Source organism: Opisthorchis viverrini (genome assembly GCF_000715545.1).
Source record: "Opisthorchis viverrini unplaced genomic scaffold opera_v5_234, whole genome shotgun sequence".
In the NCBI taxonomy this organism is placed as follows: Eukaryota; Metazoa; Platyhelminthes; class Trematoda; order Opisthorchiida; family Opisthorchiidae; genus Opisthorchis; species Opisthorchis viverrini.
This window is the reverse complement of record NW_008751892.1, coordinates 637727-664258: the sequence shown is the minus strand read 5'-3', so window position 1 is coordinate 664258 and position 26532 is coordinate 637727. Positions and strand designations below refer to the sequence as shown.

Genomic DNA, 26532 nt, shown 5'->3' with positions numbered 1-26532 from the left:
GAAAAATTTCTTTCATGGTGATCAAGTAGAGTTAATTTCCATATAGATTATTCACCTATTCCTACGATCTTTTTCATTCTTTGACGTTTTATCTGAGGTTGTTTGAAGTGCACCTAGTTCAATGGACTTTGTTCAAACTGCTTTATTCAAATCCTGTCTCAGAAGCCTGCACTCTCTCATTAGTTTTCTCCAGCGACCACGGCATTCTACGTTGGTGTGACGCTGTTCACATGACATCTAACTTGTCGTCATTGCAGATTTCTTCCGCCGCTAGCTGAGCTTTTTTCCCGAGGACTGCAAGAAGGAACAACAATACTGGAAGTAATGTAGTCAGTGAAGACTGGGCAAAACATGTTAGCAGAAAACGAGACAAAGGGATATTTTATCGCTCTAAGCATTCTGATGGCAACCGCTACTTTCTTGGTGATTTCACGCACGCCTTCATATGCGATGCAACCATCAAGGTGATACCTTTACTCCAGATGCGCTCCCAAAAAACCTACGTCGAATTTAGTACTCCATATTGTGAGAGAAACAATAGTTGCTGAAGTTTATTTACAAGTCCTACTGAGCAGGTCGAGTACATTTATTGCTCATTGAATTATTTCAACGCCGGTATCCGTAGTATCCGTTACCCACAAGTCAAGATCCTTGGAGTTTAAAAATTATTCGGTGCAAATGACCTTGGAGACGTTGCTGATGTAAACTGTGGCTAGAGTAGGACCGAGAACACAGAGTTTATTTCTCCCGGTAGCACCTACGCCTGCGTGTGGTTATGGCAAATAGATTGCTAGAATCGCTATCAATGACTGTATAATGCAAACTATCTTACCCATAGTACGCGTCGACGGTTAAAGTTTGCGGGATAATTCACTCTTATCCATGGTGATGGTTGTATTTGTACTTTTGAAATTGGCTTCCGCGTGTGTCGTGTCGTGTGTCATCAAACTGTCGCTTCATCAATCCGTAAATTCACTAGTGTCGCTACTGTCAAATAAGCTATGGATATGATTAATGTCGAAATCCGACCTCGGATACTGGTTCGCTCGGTGTCCTGTTTGTTGTCATCGACCGATTTTCCGCACATCGTTTATTATTTTACTGTTCGTTGTATAGTTGTGGTTAAGGCCATTCTTGTTAATTCCGGTCCCACCCCAGTCACCGTATATTGCGTTTTGGTAATAAATACTTTAAGATTCATAAAACAATTCATGAAAAAAATTGAGTTCCATGTCATCTCTCTATGAGGAGATGCGTCTTCTCGTTAAAATGATGCTGCTGAATAAGGAACTGCTTGTATAACTCTGTATGCTTGCTTCAGTGATTTACGAATGTCAAAAGTAGCAGCAAACACTGTATCTCTGTCCAGTAGCCTGTGGAACAGTGAAGTGCTTCGGGCATTATTACTTAGCCTGACTACCAAACCACTTCCATCACATGTTAATCAGTTCAGTAATCGCCTAGCAACTGGGAAACTGTAAGTTATGGATGTTAGACGAATTGACCAGAATCATCCTCAGGAGTCTTTTCCAACTGCTCTATCGTCACATATGAATTCATGTTAAAATGAGATCACCACCCTTTCGTACACTGATGGGATTTCCGCCCATAGCTCGGTGCTACCAAACCCGCTAGGACACTGGATATCGAATGGAACATTGACACTACTTAAATCTTAGACAAATATCCCCTCCGGTCTCGAAAATAACTTGGTCTGATGAATTATCAGATGTGAAGTAAAAGTGAGCGCACGTGCCGACCGTGAAGTCTGGTGGGCACGAAATGCTGAAAAAGTGGAAGGAGCCCAGAAAAGCGGGAGTATTCAGTTAATCTGTGTGGTCCGTTCCGGGAAACACGTGTGAGGAAAAACAGCAAAGATCAGAATGGAGTGACCATCTTGAGTGAAGAGAAATGGTTCAACTGGTGGGCCAGATACTTCGAATAACAGTTCTCGTGGGCACCAGCGGCCATTCATCTGGGGCTGGACGGTGGAAGCGGAGCACCTTACGGCTCCGAAGTTTTGACTCATATGTTTTCTCAAGCTCCACCGAGCTCCATGTCCTGCTCACTTCAAACCCGTTTTGTTCAAAGATGGGGTGTCTGATCTGCTTGCCTGCATTTGCGAAAACCAGACTGTCCCAGCCAAATGGGAGGAGTCGATGATAGTGACTGTGGCAACCACAAGCATGTCAAGTTAACATCGGTGGTAACGAGAATCTTGGCGTCACTCGTGCATTGTCACCATATGGTGGTTCACAAAATAATAACTTGAGAGCGGCAAGTGGGATATCGGCGTGGTAGGAGTTGTACAGTCCACTGTCCGTTTCTATTTAATTTCGTGCCCGACGATTTAATCAGAGGACAACTGAAAGGCCTCCAAAAGAGTGTTGTTCAAACAATCTATGACGAAAACCTGGAATACACAGAGGCATCCTTCTTGTCTTTGGAGGGAAGAAGTTGCAAGCGTCTTTGGATCAACACGTCCTTTGACACGCGCTTTGCACCCACGAAGTGCGAGGACATGCTCCTGGACAGGCAGTCACTGAACAAATAACTTACAACCCAGGGTTAGGCACTCGAAGTTCTGAAAGCTGCATTAATGCCAATTTCAGCGTGACAAATGAGATCAATGCACCACTCCTTAAAGATCGGGTTGCGTTTACTAATTTGAAGCACCTTTGGCGTCAAAGTGGCATATCTCTGGATGTGAGGTGACGTGTGTATCTGGCTGCAGCATGAGCTGTTTCGTCATACGGCTGTAAGACTTGGCCTGTTTGAACTGCGGGACTAAGATGCCTTCAGGACTTCGACAATCTTTTGTTCATTAGGCCATGCATTGAACATGCCGTAACACAGTTCGCCAAAGAAACTACTATTCTAGCGGTGATACTACTGATTGGAGCATGCGAGTAGTATGTCCTTCCGTAAACTCACTCCACGTCTCTTGAAAAGTGAGATCTGTTACGGAATTTGTGGAGTAGCTTTCTTGCATTTGCGTGCAATTGAGTAACAGTCAATGAATGTGCTGGAAAGTTCAGGAAGACGCTTTCAAGTAGAAAGTGGATGTTCAGTTTTGTGAACAAGATGCATATGAGTGTTTTGCTCCCCTGTCCAATAGTTTGTAACTGTTCCGTTGGTGTTTCTTTAGTGAACAACTCCACGGAGAAGGCCTTCTTCCTTTTACGTTTATCCGTGCGCTGTTTGGAGTGGCTAGTCGATTTCAATATGACTATTGTTGTCACATCCTATTCAGGTTGCCTGAATGAGTGTCTGGATGTGCAGGCACCTCAGAATGATTGTAGTAAGCTAGCGCTAACTACTTTCCCGAACTACTTTTATTCTTTTTGTTACAATAACGTGTTTAAATAAATCATTGTTTTCACGGAAGGAAAGCATCAGTGTTGAACATTGATGCCAGGCCGTTGAGACTGATGATGACTCATCATGCTTTATCCACATTTTATGAAACTACCTGGGATGAAATGATTTCAGGTTTACGCGCTTAAGGTCATATCAAATTTCGCTCCCATTCCTGGTTTAATTAGAAAGACTGAATAAATCAGAAATATAGCATTTTACATTTAGCATATGAGTTTTTGCATTACTTATGTCATCAAAACCTAGAGAATAGTTGTTGATCATGGTATACTGAGTAGGTGTGTGTATTGGAACCAAATGAGAACACGTAAGCCAGTTGCTTGTAGCCTTTATTCTTCATGCTTTTGTTATTTTCCGATACCGTGTTAGCCGTGTTCCTTCACAAATGAACCAGTCTTTTAGAATTTCTCAAAAGAACGGCTTTTCTCACTTGACAAGCCAGTGGCTAACGAGTGATTAATCTGTCATTCTGTTCGCTGAGCTTAGCAAGTGACTTGCAAACTACTGTCCACCATGCTGGGAGATGCAATCACTGTGCAGTTGGGTGGAATCGATAACGAACAATCACGAAAAGAGCGACTGCTGTTTGCCTGTCATACCATGCTAGCACTGATGCCTAGCACTCTTAATGAGTTTGCCAGCCAAAAATGATCTGACATCTGGAGGCGTGTTCATAGTAGGAGGGCCACAGATGGTTTGCGGTGGGCCAATGTTGGTGTTGCTGGCAAGTTCTTTTTGCCGATATCAACTCGATGGAACCGTATCGGCAGGCGAGCCTGCACAGGCCTGTCAGAAGCCGTCAGTTAACCTAGTGACGTCATATTAATGGGCGTCAGCACCAGGTCCTGTTCAGCACACAACTGTCCATCTCTGTCCACATCTGTCCATTTCTTTGAATTTTAGCTTAATACCACACCTCACGGTAAAGAATCACAAATGGGTTACTGAGGCCGCTCCAGTAACTCTTAGTCGATTATGTAGAGGACAAACTGATGATGCACGTCAGTATTTGTGTAGGTCCAGTTACCCCTCCGAAAAAGAAAAATTAATAATTAAAATAGAGAACCACGTTTCCAAGGCGGCTTTTGGTGCCTGGACAGCGGCATAACATGGCTTTAAAAATCATTATGCGCTACATTGCAGATGTCTCATCAAAATTTTCCACCCACTTGATTGCAGTCCTCTCTGTCTGGGGTAATATGTGGTCAACTTCTTGATGATATTCCACAAAACAAGTCAATAAAATATTTTGTGGGGAGGTCGAAATGCCGCTTATGCCCGTTACAACAGAAAGAGCGATCCACTGCGCGTCAGTGTTGCGGAGCGTGCGTGAAAGGATTATTGTGAAAACCACTAGGTGCGCATGGCATGATTTTGTGCGTCTTGAGGCTTGAGCTTACTTGTTGTGTTTTACTGGTCCGTGTTGTGTTCTGTTTCGGTCAGGCTTGTCAGTCAGGTCAACGCTGGTAGCACCAGTTTCCCCAGTCGAAACTATCCGAGGTGCCGCCAGCCAACTGACAGTTAAAACAGCTTCAACTTATGTCTTGAGGGAACAAACTGTCCCCGTTTATTGGTGCGACTGAAATCCCTCATCGTAAGAGCGGATGCGGTTAACCCCGTTATGACTGTCACAAGGGTGCTAATATTAAACAGTCCCATTTAGGAGTGAGATCGAAGAGTTTCCGCACCCAATATACAAGATGTGCCACAGAGCATGAACGATAACCAGTCTAACAAATCTCTCGGTGGATACCATAGATAGATACACGGTGCACACAACGGATACATCTGAGTCTGCTGTGTCTTATCTCGAGAAATCGCAAAGATTTTTTTGTCGTCTAACTTTGATTGGTTCCATTCATAGGAATCTTACTTTAAAATGTCCCACTAAGCAGACGTTAGATTTTTATGGATTCACCTTCTCATCGGACACGCCCTACGGACCACCTTCCTGGTTGTGCTCTCATATGTGAAGCAGCTAAGCACTGAATGTTGGCCTTTACCAGCCCCTAGGTGTCCTAATATTCTGGGTAGCCAAATGGAATTCTAGAATGCATTATCCTCGAAAAACCTGTTATTCATTAAGAGTCCCTGAGTGAGCAACAAACTTGCATCCCAAGTTGCTTCAACTACATAGCAACCAGCGTCATCTATCTTCAAATGAGGAATACAAGACCGTTTTTCTAAGACCACCAGATTTGGCAGTAAAAGGTTAGAGGACTGGTGCGAACAATCACTTCTGTGTACCTGACCAGCGATAAAGCTTGTAAAACCTCATATCTCTGATGGTACTAGATTTAGCACAGTTCGACTGCGCACTTGGTTGCATAAATTTTCATCTAAAGGCCTACATAATTCAGGTTTTTGCGTGGTCGTAGAGTCGTGAGGGCTAATAGTACATCTGGAACCCAGAATGTGCACTCTAAGGCTTCAGCCGCCATCACCTCATTTTGAAATCACAATCTATTTGTTATGCATTTTGCAGGCATTAGAAATATCCGATTTCACAACATTCGTTCACACGGGTCTAAGAGAGCTGAAACTATTGAACACAAAATGGTGCGTTCACTACCCTTCTTAGCAGTACAATGACGGCGGCAGGTACATCCTGAAACAGATACCAGTCTTTTATCGCTTCGAATCTAAGTACAGCGAGTAAGTTTTTCCATAACGACAAACTAGCTGACTAACCTCCTAGCTATAGGGATAAGCATTTTTCATGGGCTTATCTGCTTAATCCCCAAAACGGGCTTCAGGAATAAACAAGACCTTTCTAAACAGGATAACTGTGCTTACGCTATTTAATCAAGTGTTCCAACCAGTTGGCTTATTGCATACTACAAAAACTGGTTTTCTGAGGTCGGAACCAAACTTATTCATAGAAGCGTTTGACTTAACCCCCTGAAGGAACCCTTGTTCAAGCCAGCGGATTCTACCGGTTTCTGGTTGCTATAGTGTCCTCCAATCAGCCACCCAGCCGTGCTCACTCGAAAGTCACAAAACATCTTATAAATACAATTATTATTCCACTGTCTAGTAACATTTAATCATGGCATAATTGACGCAAATAGTGCACGTTAACGGATGAATCACAATCGTTTGCCTAATGCTGGCTGATTCTTGTCAAAACCTGTGGAGTTAGATAAGCCTCTCAGGGCTTGGTTGAACGTAGGTTACGGTGTGCTGGAAACGTAGGACACTTGGTCATGGGACAAGTTTAATTGTGCCTCAACTTCATACATCAAGAGCTATCGTGTATACACATTATGGGAGACTTCCGTTCGGCAACGGTGTGGTATATAGGTGGCTCGGGTGCGCTGATAGTTTATTGGTCTGTAGGCCGAGCTGGGCCTTTGGATTTCGAACGTTTCAACACCAACGAAGGTGACATCGAGGTGATATCATCAGCGCGAGGTTGAGTGGACCCCACTAGGCTAAGCTCGGCGAACATACCAACAACTAATACTTTCTGACCTGTTTCGTCCTTCTTGAGGCTCATCATCTTGAGCTCATCCCCGAGTTTCCGTCAACCTTATGTTCTACTTGAAACCACATTGCACGAAATTAGCGAATATACACTCATTTGCAAACTAATTTGGAAACATCAAAGTCGAGCGATTCAGCTGAGTTCCAGGTGAGTCTCTAGAAAAACCAAATTAGGTTGCAAATGACTGTATACTCTCTAAGTAATACTTTCGTTCATTTGCTGTTGCACGGGTGGGGTGTACGTCAAACGAATAGGTGTAAATTATGAGCAACGAACTCCCAGCGCATATGCCGATTGCAGTATACAGTTAAGCTGCTTACTGATAACCTGTGACACAATATTCGTTTTTTGCAACCATCTGGTTGCCAAAAATCATAGGTCTTCAACTGCTTTGTTTATTTGGGATGGAAGTAGTTTGGTGATGGTGTTAGGCTTAAGTTTAAATGATTTCAAAAGACTGTGTTCCCTACTTGCATTAAATGGCTTTATGCCTTCTTCACAGTTCTCCCTATCATGAGATATTCTTTGTTCATACGAAGCAACAATGGCAGTATTCCTAAACACATCTGAGCCGAAAAGGGTCGTTATGCTAAAACTCAGGCCACATAATTTTAGGTCTAGTCCATCTCCTGGTGTAGTGAAATGCTGAGTCTGAAACATTTTGTATGAGCTTGCCAGTTCCTTCCTGCGTCACATTCTTATCCTGTTATCCTTATCGCTGAGGCATATTCGGGTGACTCAAGTGAATTTCCGTTGCATGCGCTTGGTGTGCAGATGAGTGTATTTGGGGAAATTCGCACAATATGAGTCCAATTAGAAAATAAGGGGTTAGTGCTCTTGTCGTCGTCATACGTTGGCATTCGGTAGATAATTACTCCGTTTAACCCGGCGTTGTATGTACTGATTGTGTTGGTGCCACGCACCTTTCCATGTGTTACACACTCGAGCCCACCTCAGCAACATGCTAACCACACTGGTTGGGCTAGACTACTGATGTCTAACTCACTACCGTAGCACTGAACTGCTGTTCACCCGTGTGACCAAATAGCTGCAACCAGATTAGCGATGACAAAATACATTCAGTTCCTTTACCAAGCGAGGCTGTTTTGTGAGTCAGTATCGTACCACTGCATCATATCGCTGCATTCGAAAAGAGCAAATAAGAAGAGACGTGACAAGACTGAACAACAGAAAGTCAAAAGCCCTGTCAATTGTGTTCCCAGCAGCGTATTAATCTGATCAGGCCTGAAGGTGTGTAACTTCCGAATAATTGACAGCTAAAATGGTTCATCCTACGCGCACAGGTCTACGTATCTCTGGTAGCAGCATTCACCTCAGCATGTTCGTAATAATCAAGGTCACCCAACCTACCGACTCAGTGACTTGCTCGCACACGGTTGACATGTTACATACTAACTGTCGAGAGGTTCGTTATATTGTGCTTAGGAAAGTAATTGGGCACGTTAGTCCATTAGCTATCGGTGAAAGTGCAGTCGCCTACTGACTCAATTTAAGCTGGCTAAAACTTCAGTCAGTTCATGAAGTGGACGGGATCAGTGATCTGATCAGCTGCTTGAGTGCGATTCAGGAATCAGTTAAATAGCTACATACACACTTGCGCAGCTGTACTTTGTATTTCGAGTTCAGTCAGTAATGCTTGTCAAAAAGCTGAGATCCAGTAGAGTGAAGTTTTCTCTTTAAATTTTAAAGGTCTGGCGACAAGATCATTGAACGCTTCAAGACAGAAAACCGGGAAAACCTGGCTGACAGTGGTTAACACGGGAAAACCGCACAGCGTTGGTTTATCATGGGCTTTTGTGCTACAGATAGTTTTTCAAATTTTTCTGAGACGGTTGTTTGGTTTCTCTCCTACCCTTCTAGAAGTCTTTACAAAAGTGATTGCGACGATACAGAATTCATTTACTGGCGGAGTTTAATTTGGGCAAATTATTAGGTCGGCTTTGTTTTCAGATGAATGGAGAGGCAGTGAGTAAATCTCCTTCCAATAAGAGGCTACTTCGGTGTCCTACCACCGATGTTTTAAATGTGTTGGTTGAGGAGCACATTATCTTAACAACCCCCACGTACCATTTGTCTCACAAATTGTTTTCTCGACAAAATTTAAAGCATATTTATTTGTGTAAAACCTTACAGAAAACAGCACTTCTCCCGCTAGCTTAGGAAATTGGTGCTGCTGGTGAAAAGAGACACAAATTAACTACAGATTCCGTTTCATTTATCCACCAACATGTATCAATTAAATAAATACGACAAACAAAAATAGCATTACACATCTGAAAAGGATGGGGTACGAAAGATGAACAGCATTCCGGAGGACTCGAACTATAAGTTCGCGTTGGTTGATGAGAAGGGAGTCAAGTGTGGACAGCATTTGTCAGAAGATTCTGGAAAATGACGCCACCACATGCCCACTTTCTTGGTCTTACCGGGGTGGATTGGACGCAAGGCATCGATTCTGTTTTGGTATACGACTACCGAATTCGTCCAAGTAAAGTGTTGGAGGTGAAGTCCCAGAAAATTTGTGTTGTAAAAGTAAACTTGGGCTGATTTCATATGACAAGTTTTACTAGTGAACAAATGTACTCAATATTTGCATGCTGCATTTATGTGTCTATGCCACGTCTTTTGAAGAAAACACGTTTGTTTTTATAGGAAAATTCCCACTCACCAACAAGTCTGCACGAAAACGATTCATCGATGCGTAGGTAAACAGCAGGTTTCGAATCTTACCATGAGAGCCTTCCGGTACTGCAAATCACTTACCGTATTATCTACCCAGGAGAGCTTACACCATGTATTCAAATGACAATTGTCACCCATATGGTAAATAAGAGACCTTATCACGTCGCTCTTACGGAAAACTCATCCAGCTTATTTAAAGCCCACATTTTTCCTGTGGTTTGAGTTTATTAACCACCAATGATTGACGCTTGCTTTAGCACAGTGGCTCCCAACTAAGTCATTGGTGTTCCGAAATCAGATCGAAAATTTCCTGATTTGAATTGGGTACTATGAGTGAGATTTTTTAAAGATGTATTTCCTAATGAAATATTTTGTTACCTTTATACAACACAAACAATACTGAAAAAGCAAACCAATGTGAAACAGATCTTTGGAGGTCCGACTTTTTACTTGTTTTATATGTAACGTATGACAAACTCAAATGTCAGTCTGCAGCCTTCACTTCGTACTTGCTGGGCGAAATTATTATTTTTAAGAATACTCAGGTAATTGTTCACCCGGGATTTGAGCAGTGTTGTATGTTTTTTCTCATAGAAGTATTTTTTCTTTCTATCGACTTTTAACAGGTAATAAATCAGATATTTTGAAAAGCTACCAGTTGGCTACCTTGAGGCTCAGATTTACCAGTGCTCATAACAAGCAGCCAGTTGCAAGATCCGAATACATATTTAGATTTTCAGTCCCCCTTGTCTGACTGGGATCTAAATGGCCTGTCCATTTTCATCTACCAATGTAGACCATTCCTGGAAACATCCTGTAACTCCCTCTAGCTCAAAGTTCATCTTGCGCGAAAATTCTCTTCACTCTTAGTGCTTATGAAGGAATGTTCTAGTCTGTCGTTTCAAACAAATTTCAACTAAAGCGATTTGTATATGTGGAACTTTGGGTTGGAATGCAAAGAACTAAGTCAGCGAGCGAACCCACATTCTGACACATTTTGTTCTTATCTACGGCAAACGGAACAGTGTTTGCTAGAAGTGTAGCATAAAAAGCGATTTAATTAATTCCCTGGTTGAAAACTGCATAATTTACAAATGAAACTTTTTCTTGCCCATCTTCATTGTTGGGATTCGTGTTCACTCATGTCCTCTGAGGTTAGTCCAAGTGCGAAGGACGAATACTCTGAGAGAACTAATGTTTGCTCGTCTGATATGTAGAGAAAATACGGCCTAGTGAGTCCAGCTACATGCTTCGTTATCCTTTCCCGGTGCTATCACTTCAGAAATCCAAAAAGAAGAAGGCATGTTTTCACTCCGGGTAAATGGCACTGAACTGTGAGATAAATGATTTTTAATCTTACCCACAGTTTTGCACTCTGCACCAGTTACTCAAATAACATGCGGGTCTTTTTTATCCTTTTTATCTAAGTTGCCGATCCCCCTTTGTCAGTGAATTGGCTGCGATACTGAATGCTAGTATAGTGTTCTAACGCCTACATCGTTCCGCCTTCACGGTGACGCCACCAGTGGATGAGAAACCGTCGAAGTTTTTGAGTTGGGGACTTTGTGTTATTCGGCGGCGACAATCCAAGTCGCGGACGTTGGGCAAAAAGCACCGTAGTGGAAGCCAAGCCCAGAATTGATGACCACTTTTGGGAAGCGCTAGTAAGGTCACTAGCGATATACACCGTATATGCCTGTTGGAAGGAGTAACAAACAACTAGTTTCCCACCCGCGCTAGGCGCGTGCTCCTGATAAATGGATACAGTTGTCAGTAGACCACTTGTACTCCTCTCGTTGATTTTATTTCTAGCATGCGATGGAGTGAGTTTGTAGATCAAGTAAAGCCATCCTGGGTTGAAGGGAGGTGTTGATTCTGTTCTACTGTGGTTGTGCACAACGCGATTTCTTGTTTTGTTGTTTCCGTTTTCAGTCTATACTGCGTTTCTTGTTTTGACCGTTGAGTAAACTACTGTGTGAATTTTCCATCGGAAGTCTTGTTTAAACCAACCTTTTTGAATTCGCGAACTTGTGGCTACCTTGTCCAGAGTCGATGTGAACTTTGGGATCCCACATGGGGCTATTTGTGTTTAGAAACCAGTGTAAGCCCACCATTTGAGAATTTTAACTTTTTGGTTTTACAAATCTACTCATGGTATCTCAAAAATTGGTGAAACTCCATTTCAAGAATTTGACTTCTGGTGGTTTTCGTTTATGTCAGCTTGGCCCACCCGATTGTTGAAAACAAACAAACAATGCACTGATGTAATGGCTGCCTGTTATAATAGCTGTATTTGCACTCAGCCGTCACGAAGAGACTGGACTTTACCGTGGTGTGTGCGCACCCCATTGGTCGGGTGTCCCCGCGATACTCACAGAGTCTGTCATACCCGTTTTGTCAATGGCTAGAGGTCTGACGAACACAGTCTTCTGATCCTCCAGATTAGGGGTGTGGCGAATTGTTCCGTAGAAATGGTAATGCATTTGCATTTCACGTCAAACACTGTTGCCTTGAAGTTCGGCTCTTGAGTCAAAGGCATTGTTTTAGGACCATAATCGTTCTACTGTCTAGGTGTTGGCGCGCTGACAGTATCCCAGCCCACATACAACGATGGACTACACACATACAAACAAACTCATGCCACATCGGCTGTCGCGTGGTTCCATCAGCCGGGGCACCTTACTCGCTGCACACAGCATGGCGGGTAAGCGAATGCAGGCCACTTCTGACGCCTCCCTTCTTTCTCTTTCACATACCTTTTCTTCCTCCTCACCCCACCCCAAAAATAACAATTCTATTGTAGGCATAGCACTTAGGACTGATGAATCCATTCGTCTTGCATCGGTTTTGCGTACAACTTCCGCTCAGCATATGGCACCGACATCGTCAGGTACCTTCAAATCAATCTTCAAGCCTCGACGCACTGTCTATCTGACCGCCTTCAGTGGGCGTACTCTAATGCAAGCAGGACAGTAAGTAGCTCTTTGTCTCACAATGTACTCGCTTGGCATTGATGGGTGCTGTGTCTCACAAACAAGAATTCAAGATACAAGCACAGTGAGTGAGCCAACAACCCCATCAGTCTCCAGCCGCTTCCGGCTACGCACCTCTGGTGATCCAGTGGCTGCTGCAGCGGGATGTGCAAGGGTTGTTATCTTCCTAAGTCATCGGGTGGAAGTTTCCTTGCTTTCAGAGTGGTGTAAGCAAGGAGGTGGCCAACCCTTGACCTGGCAAACGGGTATTGAAGAAATCAGGAAACCTCTGGGTGCTGTCGGTGCTACTCGCCTTTCAAGATTGGGACCGCATGATCCTCACTGCGCCTGGTTGAAGACGCTGCAAGATGTGGCTTCCAAACAATATCAGTGGCGATTCTAATGTCACTTTCTAACCAGATTGCCTGAATGAGTGTTTGGAGGTGTAGGAATGATTGTAGTAAGCCAGCACTAATTCCCTTCCGTTCACCTTTATTCTTTTCGTCACAACATGGCTTTCAAATGATTCATGGTTGTACGGCAGGGAGACACGTTGTTGAACATTGATGTCATGCTGTCCACGATGATGATGATGATTTGCACTCTGTCTCCCACATTCATGTCTGAAGATCCGTGGCTTACACACAATTGGTCCTATTTACACCTTGCCAAGATTACACTATTTTGACCTGCTCAACTTCAATTTATCTTTCTATGCTTGAAAACTAGTGTCATCTCATTCCGTATTGAGATTTGTATTATGGTGATTCATATTATGACAACATTAGATGGGTTGTCAAGGGATGAGAAACTGAGTGAATTTAGTTAATTGTGTTAGAACATCAGCTGTTATTCATGCCTGCCTAAAATTGAAAAAGTCAGGGTGTGTAGACTGCGAGCGCATTGTTTTTGAGAATGACCCAAATTGTTAAGTGCGAGCACTTTTGACTGACACAAAGTATCCCTTAGCAAGTCAAATTAATGGCATGTTTCTCTTTCTCTGGGGACGAAGGCAGAAACACCACGGTGCGGGAACACGTTTGTTCGACAGCCGAAACCGAAACCGAAACTGTACAGTTCAGTTATATCAAAAGCTCAAGGTCACGTAAAGAGGTTTGCAATCATGCTACCCTTTGTCTGGGGCTCATCGGGGACACAGTTCATTTTCGGTTGCGTTACAACATCGTAGGAACTATTGAGAACGCAGTTGTTTATCCATTTAATAATTCGTCAGAACAGCAAAAGTATCAGCAAAATGCCTTATTTGAAACTTGGGAGGTTTGAATATCTTTTAAGACAAAATTTTGCTTTTGTTGGAGAAATCATTTAACAACAAATGATGAAATATAAGATTTTAAATCAACGCCATTGCATAGCTTGTATAGCCGGTTACTGGACGTAAACACTGTATTACACAAATACAACATAAGAATAACTTTTGAATACACAGGAACACTCAGGCTTTGCGTTTGATGTACTAAAGTGCTGAGAAGTGAACGGAGATACCGCAAAAATAGGGGAGCTGTACACTTGTATAAGTGGCCATACGTAACCAAAAAGCCAGTGTGTATTTTTGGATCTAGGCGAAAGAATCACTCACACCACTCGACACAGATCTCCTAAACAATCACAGCCTGCTGTTGCGTTGCTCTGATTGGTTGTGTGTGGCGAAAATTTTGATTTCTACATCTTGTCAAGGGGGATACTGGGCTAACAAAACACCAAACACAAACCATCAACATATCGAGCTAGTTTTCTGACTAAATCCAGGAGTATAAAATTTCAAACCTTATTAAAGACCACAAAGAAACGTCTGTTGGTAGCCTGACTACCAAGATTCCTCGCAGTGGATGTATTACATGGCATCAGAGTGCTCAAACTGAACAATACTTTGCGACATGATCTCATAGGACTCGATAGAAAATGCAGATGGATAGGAAAGGCGAAACTTCTATCACCAGTTATCGTCAACTGACCTGCCAACCAGCTTATGAGGCGGGGAAATTTTAGGTAGACTTCGTGCTTTTGTCTGAACTCGCTATTGATAGAATCTGCAATTATTGCTTGGTTATTAATGACCAGTTTCCATGGTCCTCATTTACTTATTTAACAATGTCTTATCCGGGAAAGGAGCTGATTGCACTTGCGACGAGACCACCGCATTCGATATTTCACTGAGTGTCTTTTGGATCACAATGAGACCTACTGCTGTTCTGTAAACAAAACATTGGTTTTTTTGTAAAGAAACTGCTCACAGAAAATTATTGATTTCGCTAATTATAGTTAAACCATGACGAGTAATTTTCCCACCACCGTGGAGCTGTACATGTAAAACACATCAAGTTTGCAAATGAGGGTGTTTCGTCAGAAATTTCATCAGAAATTTGATGTTCAATGAGGCGTTCAACTAGAACATGAGTTTATCTGCCTAATGAGTCCCAGGAGATTCGAAAATCCTTAGTGAGCGACCGAAGACCAATCAGCATTACGCCGGCTTAAGAAAGAGCGGTCAGAGTTTACACGAACAACTTCATCCCCTCTCCCCACAGTAAATCGAAAGCACCTTCGGAGGTGACCAGCATTGTTGTTGGAGAAAAAATCCTTTCTTCCCACTGTTTGAGGGTTAAAAGCAGCACAGAAATAAAGCGACCCAAAAATGCAGGTTTCCAGCCGCTCAGCTGCGTTTTAACGGTGCAACCAGAGAACTCACGTATTTCACTAAATCCAAGAGTAGGCCACACATGCAACCTATTCATTGCGTTGCAGTAAAGCATAAACAGTCAGAACAGGCCAGTACCTTTTTTAGACTAATTTACGAGACCTTTTGCTACGCGGACGGTAGACGCTACCTGAATATCAGTGACAGGCAACTGAAGAGTAATCAATCGCGCGGCACACCGCCATCTCTTTTGAGCTTTCAAAATTCAGTCGAGCAGCTGAAAACCCAAAGTTGTTAGTCACTTGTGAAACAATTGATCACGGCATAAAAGATGATGAAGCCCTCACAAAACGTATTGGAACTTACTCTCCCCTACTCTACGACCTAACGCGATTTTTGACAAGTATAAATATAGCATGTTTGCCGCTGATCAGAGTAGTAAGGAAGGTTAACGTCGTCAACATATTTGGATCGGTGATCAATAAATTAAATACTCTGATGATTAGCCAGAACAAAATGGTTCTCTAGACAGGTTGACACTTGACTAGAAACAACTTTTCACATTGGGAATCTGGTTCCATAGTAAGCCTCACTTTCATGAAAAAAATAGCCAGAAGCACTAGTATTCGCAAGCACTATTATTTGCGCAATACTAGAGTAATATATAATATTAATATAATCAGACGATCGTGGGATGAGCATTTTTGGTGATTCCCGACAGGAGTGGGACAGGTGAAACAGCAACTCAAGTTTTCATTAGCGAGAGGCTTCATTTACAGAAAGAAGATTTGGTTGAGGATGGGTCTCGACATTTAAGTAACATATGGAAGAAGCAGTGAGTTAGTAAAGCGTTTTAGAAGACATTTTTATAAATATCAATTTTTGTTCACCATTTTAGCATTGAAGAGTGAACTACGAAGATATTCGATCCAGTGCCTGACGGAACATGAGAGCGCATTCAAAGGTAAGTTCACTGCTGTGGAGTATACCGGGAAATCTCAAAGATTTATTCACCTGCACTGCTTGTTTTTAAAGCCGCATCATTGTCATACCTGGTGGTCATTAACAATATCTACCGAGAGAGAGAGAGAGATGTAGCAGATGCGCTTGATTTTGTGACAGCTTCGTAGCTTTTCCTAATAATCAACAAGGGAACATGGTGAAGAATGTGTATACATTTTCAGTTTTTTTAACTTGTCACAGCGAATAGTTCATGAGGTGTGTCCTTTCGAGAAATGTGAATTTGGCCCATCCTGGGCAGTTTACCTCTCTTCGTAGGTTAGGCTTTTATGTCATGGACGGCTAACTGAGAACACTGTTTTGAATTGTTGTGAAGCTGATCTTTCCTACGGAAAGTTTCTTCTGTGGGAGCCCACTAACAAGACACCATTTCGCTCGATGCAACCTATGCCGCCCAAGCAAACCAAGATAGAAATTACATCAGACGAGTACACACAATATTGGTCGCAGTTACAACAAACTTCAGGTCATAGTTGCATGATGTGGATTTCAGCGACAATGAGTGATCGTCGCGATTGAAATAATCTGAAGCAAAAGGACGGGAGAAACAGAGGTTGACTGATACCTAAGCGTAACGTTCAAGATGATTGATTGGGATGTGACAGCAGCATCTACGTGGGTTTAGCCTGTCAGCTATTTTTGCCGTTCACAAATCCTGGCCGCAAGGCGGATATGGAGTGACTGTCTTTTTTCATTAAATCAATTTTGTTGTGCGAACTGCAGATGTAAAACTCAGTGTGCAATCTACTCTAACTCACATTTGGATAAATTTTGTACTGATAAATTAACCAAAGGAGTCAGTATTGTTCCTCGACATTCGATGGAGCTGTGAAAACTCTTCTGTGGGTCAAGGATGGAACAAGATTCAGATTTACAGTGGTTCAACGGAAACCTGGAAACTAAAAAATAGCTATGTAGACGATCTCTACACTTAAAGACGTTAGATTCACAAAAGAACTGGCAAAATAACGGGTCACTGTTTTTCGACAATTTACTAAACTTGAAGCTGAGTGGGTTTGTCAAAACCTGCGTGTACCTGAAAAAGACATCCACTGACCAAATAATGAACTAAACCAGAAAATATTGGCAACGAATCACAAAAAAGATGCAATCACACTTTATTTTTCTGGAAGAAGACATCTCACAGCACTTACGGGCTGCGTAAGGTAAAAGAAATACACCACATGAGAGTATTCACGGAGTTTGAAAACAACAAGCACGAGGAGGAAGATACCGCGACCACAAAAACAACAAGGAAAACAAAACAAAGAAACGGACAGTCTTAACTTACGTCAAAGCATATGGACTGAGAATCATTATTAGTTTAGAATAGAATTTTGTCAGTCTTAGGGGATCGCAAGGCTATTCCGAGGGGAATGAGGGCTTATTGTTACCAAAATGATTACACCATGACGGATGAAAGACTGATCAGAAAAGAATGGTGTAAATGTTAGTCATGGTTGCCCGTAAACGGTAAGTGATTTCAAGACCAGAGTACAACATCAAGAGAAGCAACTAGGAGTATCAACTCAACTGCAGAAACTGTAACACTTTATATTTCGTATAAACCAAGAAAAAACTGTATATGCGACCAGAAGCGCACGATGCAGCTCTCCTTGAATTCTACACATGAACACGCAAAATGGCACAAAACCACTCTGGAGAGCGTAAAAACCATCGCAAGCGGGAAAGAGAACATCGCATATTAAACTAGATTCAATCTTAGCACCGGTGTGTGCAAAGAACCAGCGGTTCAACTGGAATACACAAACGGATCAAAAGGCAAGATTCGCTGTGGAAGTACTACAAGTTGCAGAAGTCAGGAGTGAAGGCCACTCAAACGATGACCAATAATCGAGATCATTGGATGGCTTACCTGCCGTGGCCCTACAAAACGTGGGAGTGACACACCGGTTAAGTTCGCATTCACACAAAACAATCAGATATACTAAAACGTCAGCCCGATTGGCACCACGTGTATTGAATGTATGCACACTACTTCTCAATGAACACCTACTGACATCGCTAAGCTCCTCCTCATAGCGGCACACTACTCATCTGACGATCAATTCAAATGTCACATGAGCCCTTGATTTCAATAAGCAGCTTCACTGCACTTTGGCTCGCAAAAGGCTGGTAAACTTTTGGGCTACTATTCCTTCATCAGTAGCACGTCGTATTATCTTACTCTTCGACGACAACTGCCATGCACTCAGCATTGTTCTCTCGCAGTGCTGATTTCTAAGTGGTTATTCCATCTGTCACCCTTTGTCATATGTATTCATCCCCCTCTATGTATTTTCGTGTTTGATAGCTTGGCGAAATTAAACACAGAACGCGTCACTACACCGAAGCTGAAAGCCTTGATTTTTGTAGTTACACACAACGGATGTTACTCATCCTGAACAATCCTAGTTAGGATTTTCTTTCCGATAAATACACCCAGTTGCATATCAATTTAGTTTGGATGGGAAGCACCTGAAATCCAGCTGAACCACTCGTCTATGATGTTATTGAGGTGGCATGGTGCAGCATATTCAGTTGCTTAAGAACATTGCGGGAGATTAAGTTTAAGTTCCAGGTGAGACTGCAGTCAAAAACAAATCGCCATGCAAATTAGTGCATTTGTAAAAATCATTACAATTTTTGTTGAGCCTATGATGAGCCTAAATAAGTGTGAAATCGGTCATGGACTGACGAAGTGCTTTCAGCATCCTTGCGAGTAGAGTTTCACGTCTTTATTCTACCCGAACTTGACCATACCATAACGCAGATCAGTCCACCTGGAAGCCTTGAAAATAAGCAGCAATGAAAGCCGAATATTGAATCTAATTTCCGCCGTGCTCCTAACGATGGAAGCGTCTCACCATCGCTCTGGAGGAAGTTGAAAGCGTGCTGAAGAGCTTTCCATAAACTCACATGTAGTGTGATTCATCAAGAAACAAAGTATCCATGATTTTGTTGATTATCCTGTCTCTTCATTTACCTTACTTTCTGAAAATCCACCATGGATTTATTACACAATTGCCTTAAGCATTTCACTGGAGATCGGTGCACGTACGAAACACAGATATATCGTTAAAAAAACACGTTGCTGATTCGGTCGGTTGCAGCTGTCACAGGATAGCTATCCAACGTTGCTTCGTCAAAATTGTGAACTTAGTCGACGATGAAAAATTGCATTAGCATGAGGGGGAATAGGCAGCAAAACTGGAGCCAAAATTTAAGGACGATATATATATATATATATATATATGTCTTATCAATGATAAAGTTGGAGGCCAAACACGACTCTAGCATGTGTTGTTTTCACTATAGCCCTGTCGACTAGGTATGCGCGAAAGTTCACTCGAGATCTGTCTTGTATGTGAAACCTACATGCTGAGTACGCAGTGAAAGTGACAGGGTTGGACGACTCGCCAGCTCTGTGGATGTTAGTGAGCGAAAATTTTGACTTCTATACGAATAAACATCTGTTCACGGTTGACTGTTGAGAAAGGCTCCAATGAAGCTATGTGCATCATCTTGCCCAGTTTTAGGGAGTATCTCCAAACAAATCTTTATTCACGAATTTACTGACACCACCACACTGCTTCAAACTAATATGTTAAGGCATGCTGGACATCGTGTACTTGTAAACAGAAAAGAAATATACTTGGACTGATCCTTCTTCTCACCATCCAAACCATGTTCATGGACGAATTCACCACATCAGTGACGTTTGTTTCGGGGATCTAGTATGCGCTAGTGTCTCTCATCGGTTTCTGAATCTTGACCTAATAAACTATATTTTCAGCGTTTACGGACGCTCATTTGGGCCAATCGCTTATTTTAGCCACTAAGTAATATCATCCTGACGAACTTTAGCGTATGGTTTTATCTTTTTTATACGTCTGACGCTTTCTCTGAAATTCATAAGGCTGTACAACAGCTTGATATTGAGGTTTTCTATTGCTTTTTTCTTATTTGATGCATATATTACAGCAGTTTGTTGCTAAAATCATGGACTACTATTCTACCCATGGAAGTTTTTAAAATGTCAACTGAGCTTACCAGATTACGTTAAGCGCGTTGCGTGGTGCACTTGATGTATGAAACGTCACGGTTTCCAAGAGTGATTAAACTCCCATGGATACCGGTTTTCGATCGCGTATCCGCACACCTAACCAAATCTACTGAACAAAGAAGTAATTTGATCCTGCTCTTCAACTCATGACATTTGGAAGATATATGTAGATTCATTAAGACAGAATTCAATATCAGCAAACATATTCGTATTTATAATTCTCGGGTAGCCCCAGGTTGTCAATTATCATCGTATGGGCGTAAAGAAGGCGTAAAGAACAGCATGCATTTAGCATTGATTGACTGTGGAAACACGTGGGAACCCAAGTGAGTAGATGGATAACAATCGAACTGAGGAAGATACCTGCACATGCTCTCACGCATGCTTCAAGTCACTGTGCTTGGCATCACACTCGGATATCCAGCTACGTACGAAAGAATGCCAAACCAGAGGTATGCGGTGAGACGTTGAATCTGGTTTTGGGCATGGCAACAAGGCTGCAGTGGTAAACAGTTTTGGTCTAACTGCTTACGATTGGAAGTTCTAATGCGAAAAATGTATGAAAGGCATCAAGTATGATGAAAAATCAGACGTAAAATATCCAAAATCACGAACGACTGGGCTGTTTTCGAACTGTTTGAACGCAGCTAACCGGGAATCCCAATCGGCTGTCGTCCACACTACTCGTCCGAGGGAGCCGGTTTCTAAATTTTAATTTCAACTACTGCTAGCGGATGAGTAGTTCAAGCAGAAGCCTACTCTCCACCTGCGCTTGATCGCGGTGGTTGACAGATATATGGAATCCGTCGTCCGGTTGGCTGCCGAAACACATCCTATTTACTGCGGATAATTTCCTTCTCAATTCAAGCCCAGTTTTACTTGCTTGGTAAAATGCTCCGGTACATTTAGATGAGTGCATGCCATCCAATTTTGTGGCCAGTGTAGGTGGCTTTCCATTTCTACGATTCACCACTTTTGGACCGCTGACCAAAGAAGTTCACCAAAGGTAGCACAGTACTAACCAGCTAGTCGAAGTTTGCTACCTACGTCAGACACTGGAATATTCTTCACTTAGATCCAACCACACTTGGCAGGCACTCTCAAATTACGGGAATTCTATCGTAACTTAACAGGATTATTGTTGGACAAAAAGAAACTTGGTATTTTCCTGAGAGCTTAACTAGAGACATGGCTAACTGGATGCAATTTCGATTAAGCCTCTATGCTTTTTACCGCTCCGAAGAAATTATTCTTTCGTAGTAGAAAGTGAATACTCTAAGCATTGTTGATCCAGCGGACTTTCCCTTAATGTTCTACATGACTAGCTGATGGAGAAACGATAGGCCAGAAAATTTATCCTAATGGTTGAATATTTGTGTTGATTTCTTGAGCTCTTATACCATCTAACATTCCCGGTGTGTGTACAACTAATAAAGTCATGTTTTACTTTAAGAGTTGCTCTGTAAAACATCGAAAAGAAAAAATTCAATATTCACCGCCAGTCTAAACGCTTTCAGCATACGTCTAGGTGGATCCTACATAATATTCAGGACGGTTTTCGCTCCACGGGTCTGAGCACAGCTGCATCCGAATAGTCAACTGACGAGGCATGATAACAGACTCAAAAGGGTGATAACTCAACTAACTCGGGCCACCGAACAAGAATGAAATTGTAGAGTCCACATGTATCTCCTTTCTCCAAACCATTCAACTTTTACGAGGCGTTTCAGCCACTGGTCGAAAATGGCTGCACTGATATTGAGGTCAATAATAAGCCTGGTATTTGAGGTTGTGTCGGACAGTGTGCCAGCCGTTTTTAGACCCTAGCGCATCTCATTTTTCGGGCTTGTTTTAAAATAGAGCTACAACCAGAGGGTTTTTTAGTTCACACTGGTAACTATGGTAGTTCCCAGAAGCGAGACATTTCAAGCTTAATCGTTCAGCTTTCAGCTCGGTAGTGAGCCTTAACTTAGGTGATTGCACTCAACTACAGGATGAATCTTCGAATTAATGACAGTAGGATGGTACTTGACACATTTGAACTCACTGATATGACTTGTTCCACTGACTCGGACTGATTTCATCCAAGGTTTTGCTGACTTCCTCCGGTCCGAGCTTTCTTACACAAAGGTTGGATTTGAATAACGAACTGGTATGATGTAAATTGAATTCAAAACTGCAAGGGATTGCTCGGAATAGCAGTCCTATGTAGCATCAAAGCATCACTTAATCCGGAGACACTAGAGGTGAAAGTCCTAAATTCGCTCCCGATATCTGATAGCCTCTTCTGAGGCCTCCTGTGTCCATTTCCGTGAACCCAACTATCAAAATACTCTTGATTTAAAAGGTATGGAAGAGTTGAATTCCTCAGACTGGTCAGCCCAACAAACCTTTCAGTCGATCCATTTATTCACCAATATTCCGACCGTAGATTGCTGTATATATCGGTCGCAGTGTGGTGGCTCGTCATCCTGTGAGAATCAATAAAAACAGAGCCCATGTTTTGTCACGGAAAACCTTTGACTGGCAGGTTACGCACAATAGCTGTAAGATCTGGGTGGATTGGGATCTTATAACACGATCGGAGCTATCCGAAATTACACAGATGTTATTCAGTAGGTAAAATTTGGTAGCAGCAGACTTACGAGGGTAGTAGATACTGTATTGACAACATTATGTGAGCAAATGGTATAATGAAAATAATTCAGACAGAAGGCCCAGTCAACAATAGCGCAGTCAATATGGGTAGAGAAAGGGGCGCTGAGACAACAAGCCTTCGGATACGGGCAGTTAGTCAGTGTTAATAGGCAGAGATGACGAACCAGAAGATAATGAATACGTTTGGGAGTTATTTCTGAATCACAAATATAAGTAAACTGTCTGGAAAACGTGTAAAGTTGGCACAAAGTAAATATACCTTTAGCTGACAGCCTGACAATTTCGCACGCTCTTCAAATCAGAACGAAAACATGCGCCTACACCAGCTTAAAACGAAACCCGAACAAGCATTATCAGGCAAGATGTGGCACAAGCATCGGTGCATGGCAAGTGTACGTATCTGTCATCCGAAAAGTCCGTGTTCGATACCCGAACGACCAATATTTCCGTCAGAGCAGAGGCCCGAAAATGGGCAGCGTTAGCGGTGACTCGTAAACGAGGGCACAGAGGTTACAAACTCTCGACATTAGTACCTGGAGGGTAAGAAAACCTTAAGGAGGTGTAAAAAAAACCGGGAATGAGCGCCAGGAAAGCAAAATGGTGTTATGGTAAACAAGTGTAATTTGTGCAAAATAAGTAGCAACCTGAGTAGTCAAACGAACAGAAGTGATCGCTGGTTAGCCACAATTCACTGGAGGAATCAACAATACACATTAATCAAAAAGTAAAAGGGTTTGAAAACTTTTGGACCTGAAGTGTCTGCTGGGACTTTCATCAGAACCCTTTAGAAAAGACTTGCATTAAACTGTATCTGGATCAGCACCAGTTTCGAATACGTTTGTCATTCAGATTTACACTGGTTTCAGAAGAAGGGATGTAAAGACGTCTAACTGATGATTCTTTGACTGAAAAACCTACCTGTAAAATGACACACTGCAAGGATCTGTCCAGGTTAGAATGCGCAGGTATTACCGACTTATTAGTGGTTGGTTTTGCTGTTGTTCTTGCTTAAGCGTCTGCTTTTCTACACTACTATGTTTGCTTTATCTACAAAAAGCACTTATGATGCAGTGGCTGTTTTTCAGAACAACTTATGATGGATCCACAAAACTGTATCCACTCACAGGATGGAAATGAAACAGACGCTATTCACTCACTAGACACTGACCGGTCTCACACTTTCATATAACATGGCAGACCAGGTGGTACACTACAGCCAGTCCTTTCGGTGAACAAGCTCCACCTAATGACCATTTTTTCGTTATTCTGTTCACACTGAATGGAAAATTCTGGCCTTCTCTTCATCGCTCTCATTTCTACTTCTTAGACCCATACAATGAATGTTCTATCACGTTCAGAATCGTTTACTGTCGTCAGACAGTTATTTCATCGTTTTCGACCGGTCACATTAGCGATGACCACGACCTACTACGTGAAATTGTGGGTTTTCCAAGTCATGTTCACCTCTGGCAGTAGAGGGTGCATATCGCTGATTATGTTCATAAGCGCAGATCGATTGCACATTTATAGGATGGTGAAAACATTTTACCAGGGTTGAATCGCCGAGATAATGTGGGACAACACAGGCAGAAAAATTCAGAAGAAACCCATCCTTTGAAAAGCTTCCAGCCAACAATATCGCAAAAGAAGTTAACGTGGAAACCACAACAGAATTTCGGATACATTTATGCGCCATGCGTTATTAAGTGTGCATAAGCTTATAGGGAGGCAACAGCGTTCTGACCGCGACAGATCTATGTGAGAGCTAAGAAAACTCAAAAGATAGTAGGGGAAGGAATATTCATCCTGTAAGTGGAAACCACCTACGCCGAAAAGGAGAGGAGCACTGTGCAGCTCTTTCATCCATACAATGATTTCTAATCAGGTTGAAACGGGTGGGCAGGGACACTTGGCTTTTCAGTATACATTGGCTTCTCTATTGGGATGGAAGATTAAATCAAAGCTGCCAAATCCCTTGGCATTACATTTAATGTGGACTGTGGGTGTGTGAGATGATACGAATATTGTAAAAATGCTCTCGTCATGCTAACTAACGCTCACTGTAATGTTCACTGGAGACTGTCTGTGGTCCCAGCAGTCGGTCTAGCTCACTAATCAGTTAACCATATATTCGGACCGACCGTCGCTATGGGACAAAACATCTTATTGCCTGAAATGTTATACAATAAACGATGGCAGTTTCTTGTGCTGCAGGAGCAGTTTTATCTCCAAAATTGGAAAGCAGAGGTCATAAAATCGATCTCTTGGCTGTATCTAAGGTGCGTACAGTCCCTTCGAGTTCCGTAAACATCCAAACAACTAACAAAACAGTGTTGCTAAGAATATACGAGAGGAAGTAGGCGTCCACTTTAAAATTACCGGTGATTAATCAGACACTATGTTTTATTGGTCGCAAGCAAAGTCAGCACTCTCCAGTATGCTATCAAAATAGGCACTGATTTCTTCGTCTCTGTTAGCAAACCAGCGCACCTTCCTCAATTTCAAGCTCACCGGTTTGATATCCAATATACATATATATTATATATATAATAAGGAGATTATAGAGTTGAAAAAGTGCTTGAAAACCATACTAGCGAGGGTCACCTAGGACCTATGAGCTGCTTGTATGTAAGCATATACCGCAGCAAGTAGGCTGCGGTCAAGTTCGTATATCTGTCTGTCTACGCTGCACCTAAACCTGGACACACTGATTAATAGCACCACCTGAGGAGGTTTGGTTTTCTTCGTTTTATATTCTTTCTCTGAAATCAAGCACCACCTACCACAGCTCTGAACACTGAGAGGCTTACGTGGTGCTGGTCGCCGAACCAGTTAGCTGTCAGCTGTGTTTGATGTTTACCGTCCCTTTATCAGTCCGACTATGGGTGTCATGAAGGTGTTACTGAGTGTCGCGCGTGTTTATTCATTTCAATTTATTGGACACCGGGTCATTGGAGTTCGGATTATTCAGTATGTTGGCTAGCAGGGGTGTATCTAGCGTGTTCGTGGTGCGTTAGCCTTGGCTGTCAAATTTTGCGCGGTACAATTTACACTTGGCATGGCTGTATTGTAATGTCTGGTTTACCGTTAAAGCTTCGTTGGTTTACGGCTCACAATCTTACTATACTCTACGTTGGCGTCATCGAGACACTCAGACGAGTGCGAATTTTTACAGTAGGCTATTGAGCAGCCTGTTTATGCTTATAACGGAGCGATATCGAAGTTTCCAATGATCACGTGAATGAGACCATATAGTTTACTTTGTGAAATAAAGTAATGGAGATTGTTCGCCCCAAAACTAAATGAAGGTGACGATCGTTTAGCTCGTTTGTGTACTGTTCGGCTGCAATAAATGTAGGAATGCCACAATAAGATGTTTATGATTAGTGAGTTTTAGGGGACATCATTTGCGGTGGATGACAAGGCTAGTATAATACGTGCACGAGAAAACATGTGGATAATGAAAGCGTGTTTACACCGTGTTATAATATGTGTTTCCTGGGGGTGAAATTAGCTTTTTCTGGATCTGATCAATACAGTACAGTGTGCATACGTGACACTCGTAGTCATGGGTATCGATAGATTTTTT

The 26532-nt window shown here is 42.3% G+C and overlaps 1 protein-coding gene across 1 annotated transcript in view; it reads left to right on the top strand.

Annotated features, from left to right (window-relative positions):
- Positions 1 to 26532, top strand: part of T265_08776 (hypothetical protein) — a gene marked incomplete at both ends in the record, with an annotated part of 153407 nt that overhangs the window by 101534 nt on the left and 25341 nt on the right. The window contains one exon of the mRNA XM_009174668.1: positions 16098 to 16163. Coding sequence (XP_009172932.1) covers positions 16098 to 16163 — 66 coding nt within the window. The remainder of the gene's footprint in view (positions 1 to 16097; positions 16164 to 26532) is intronic.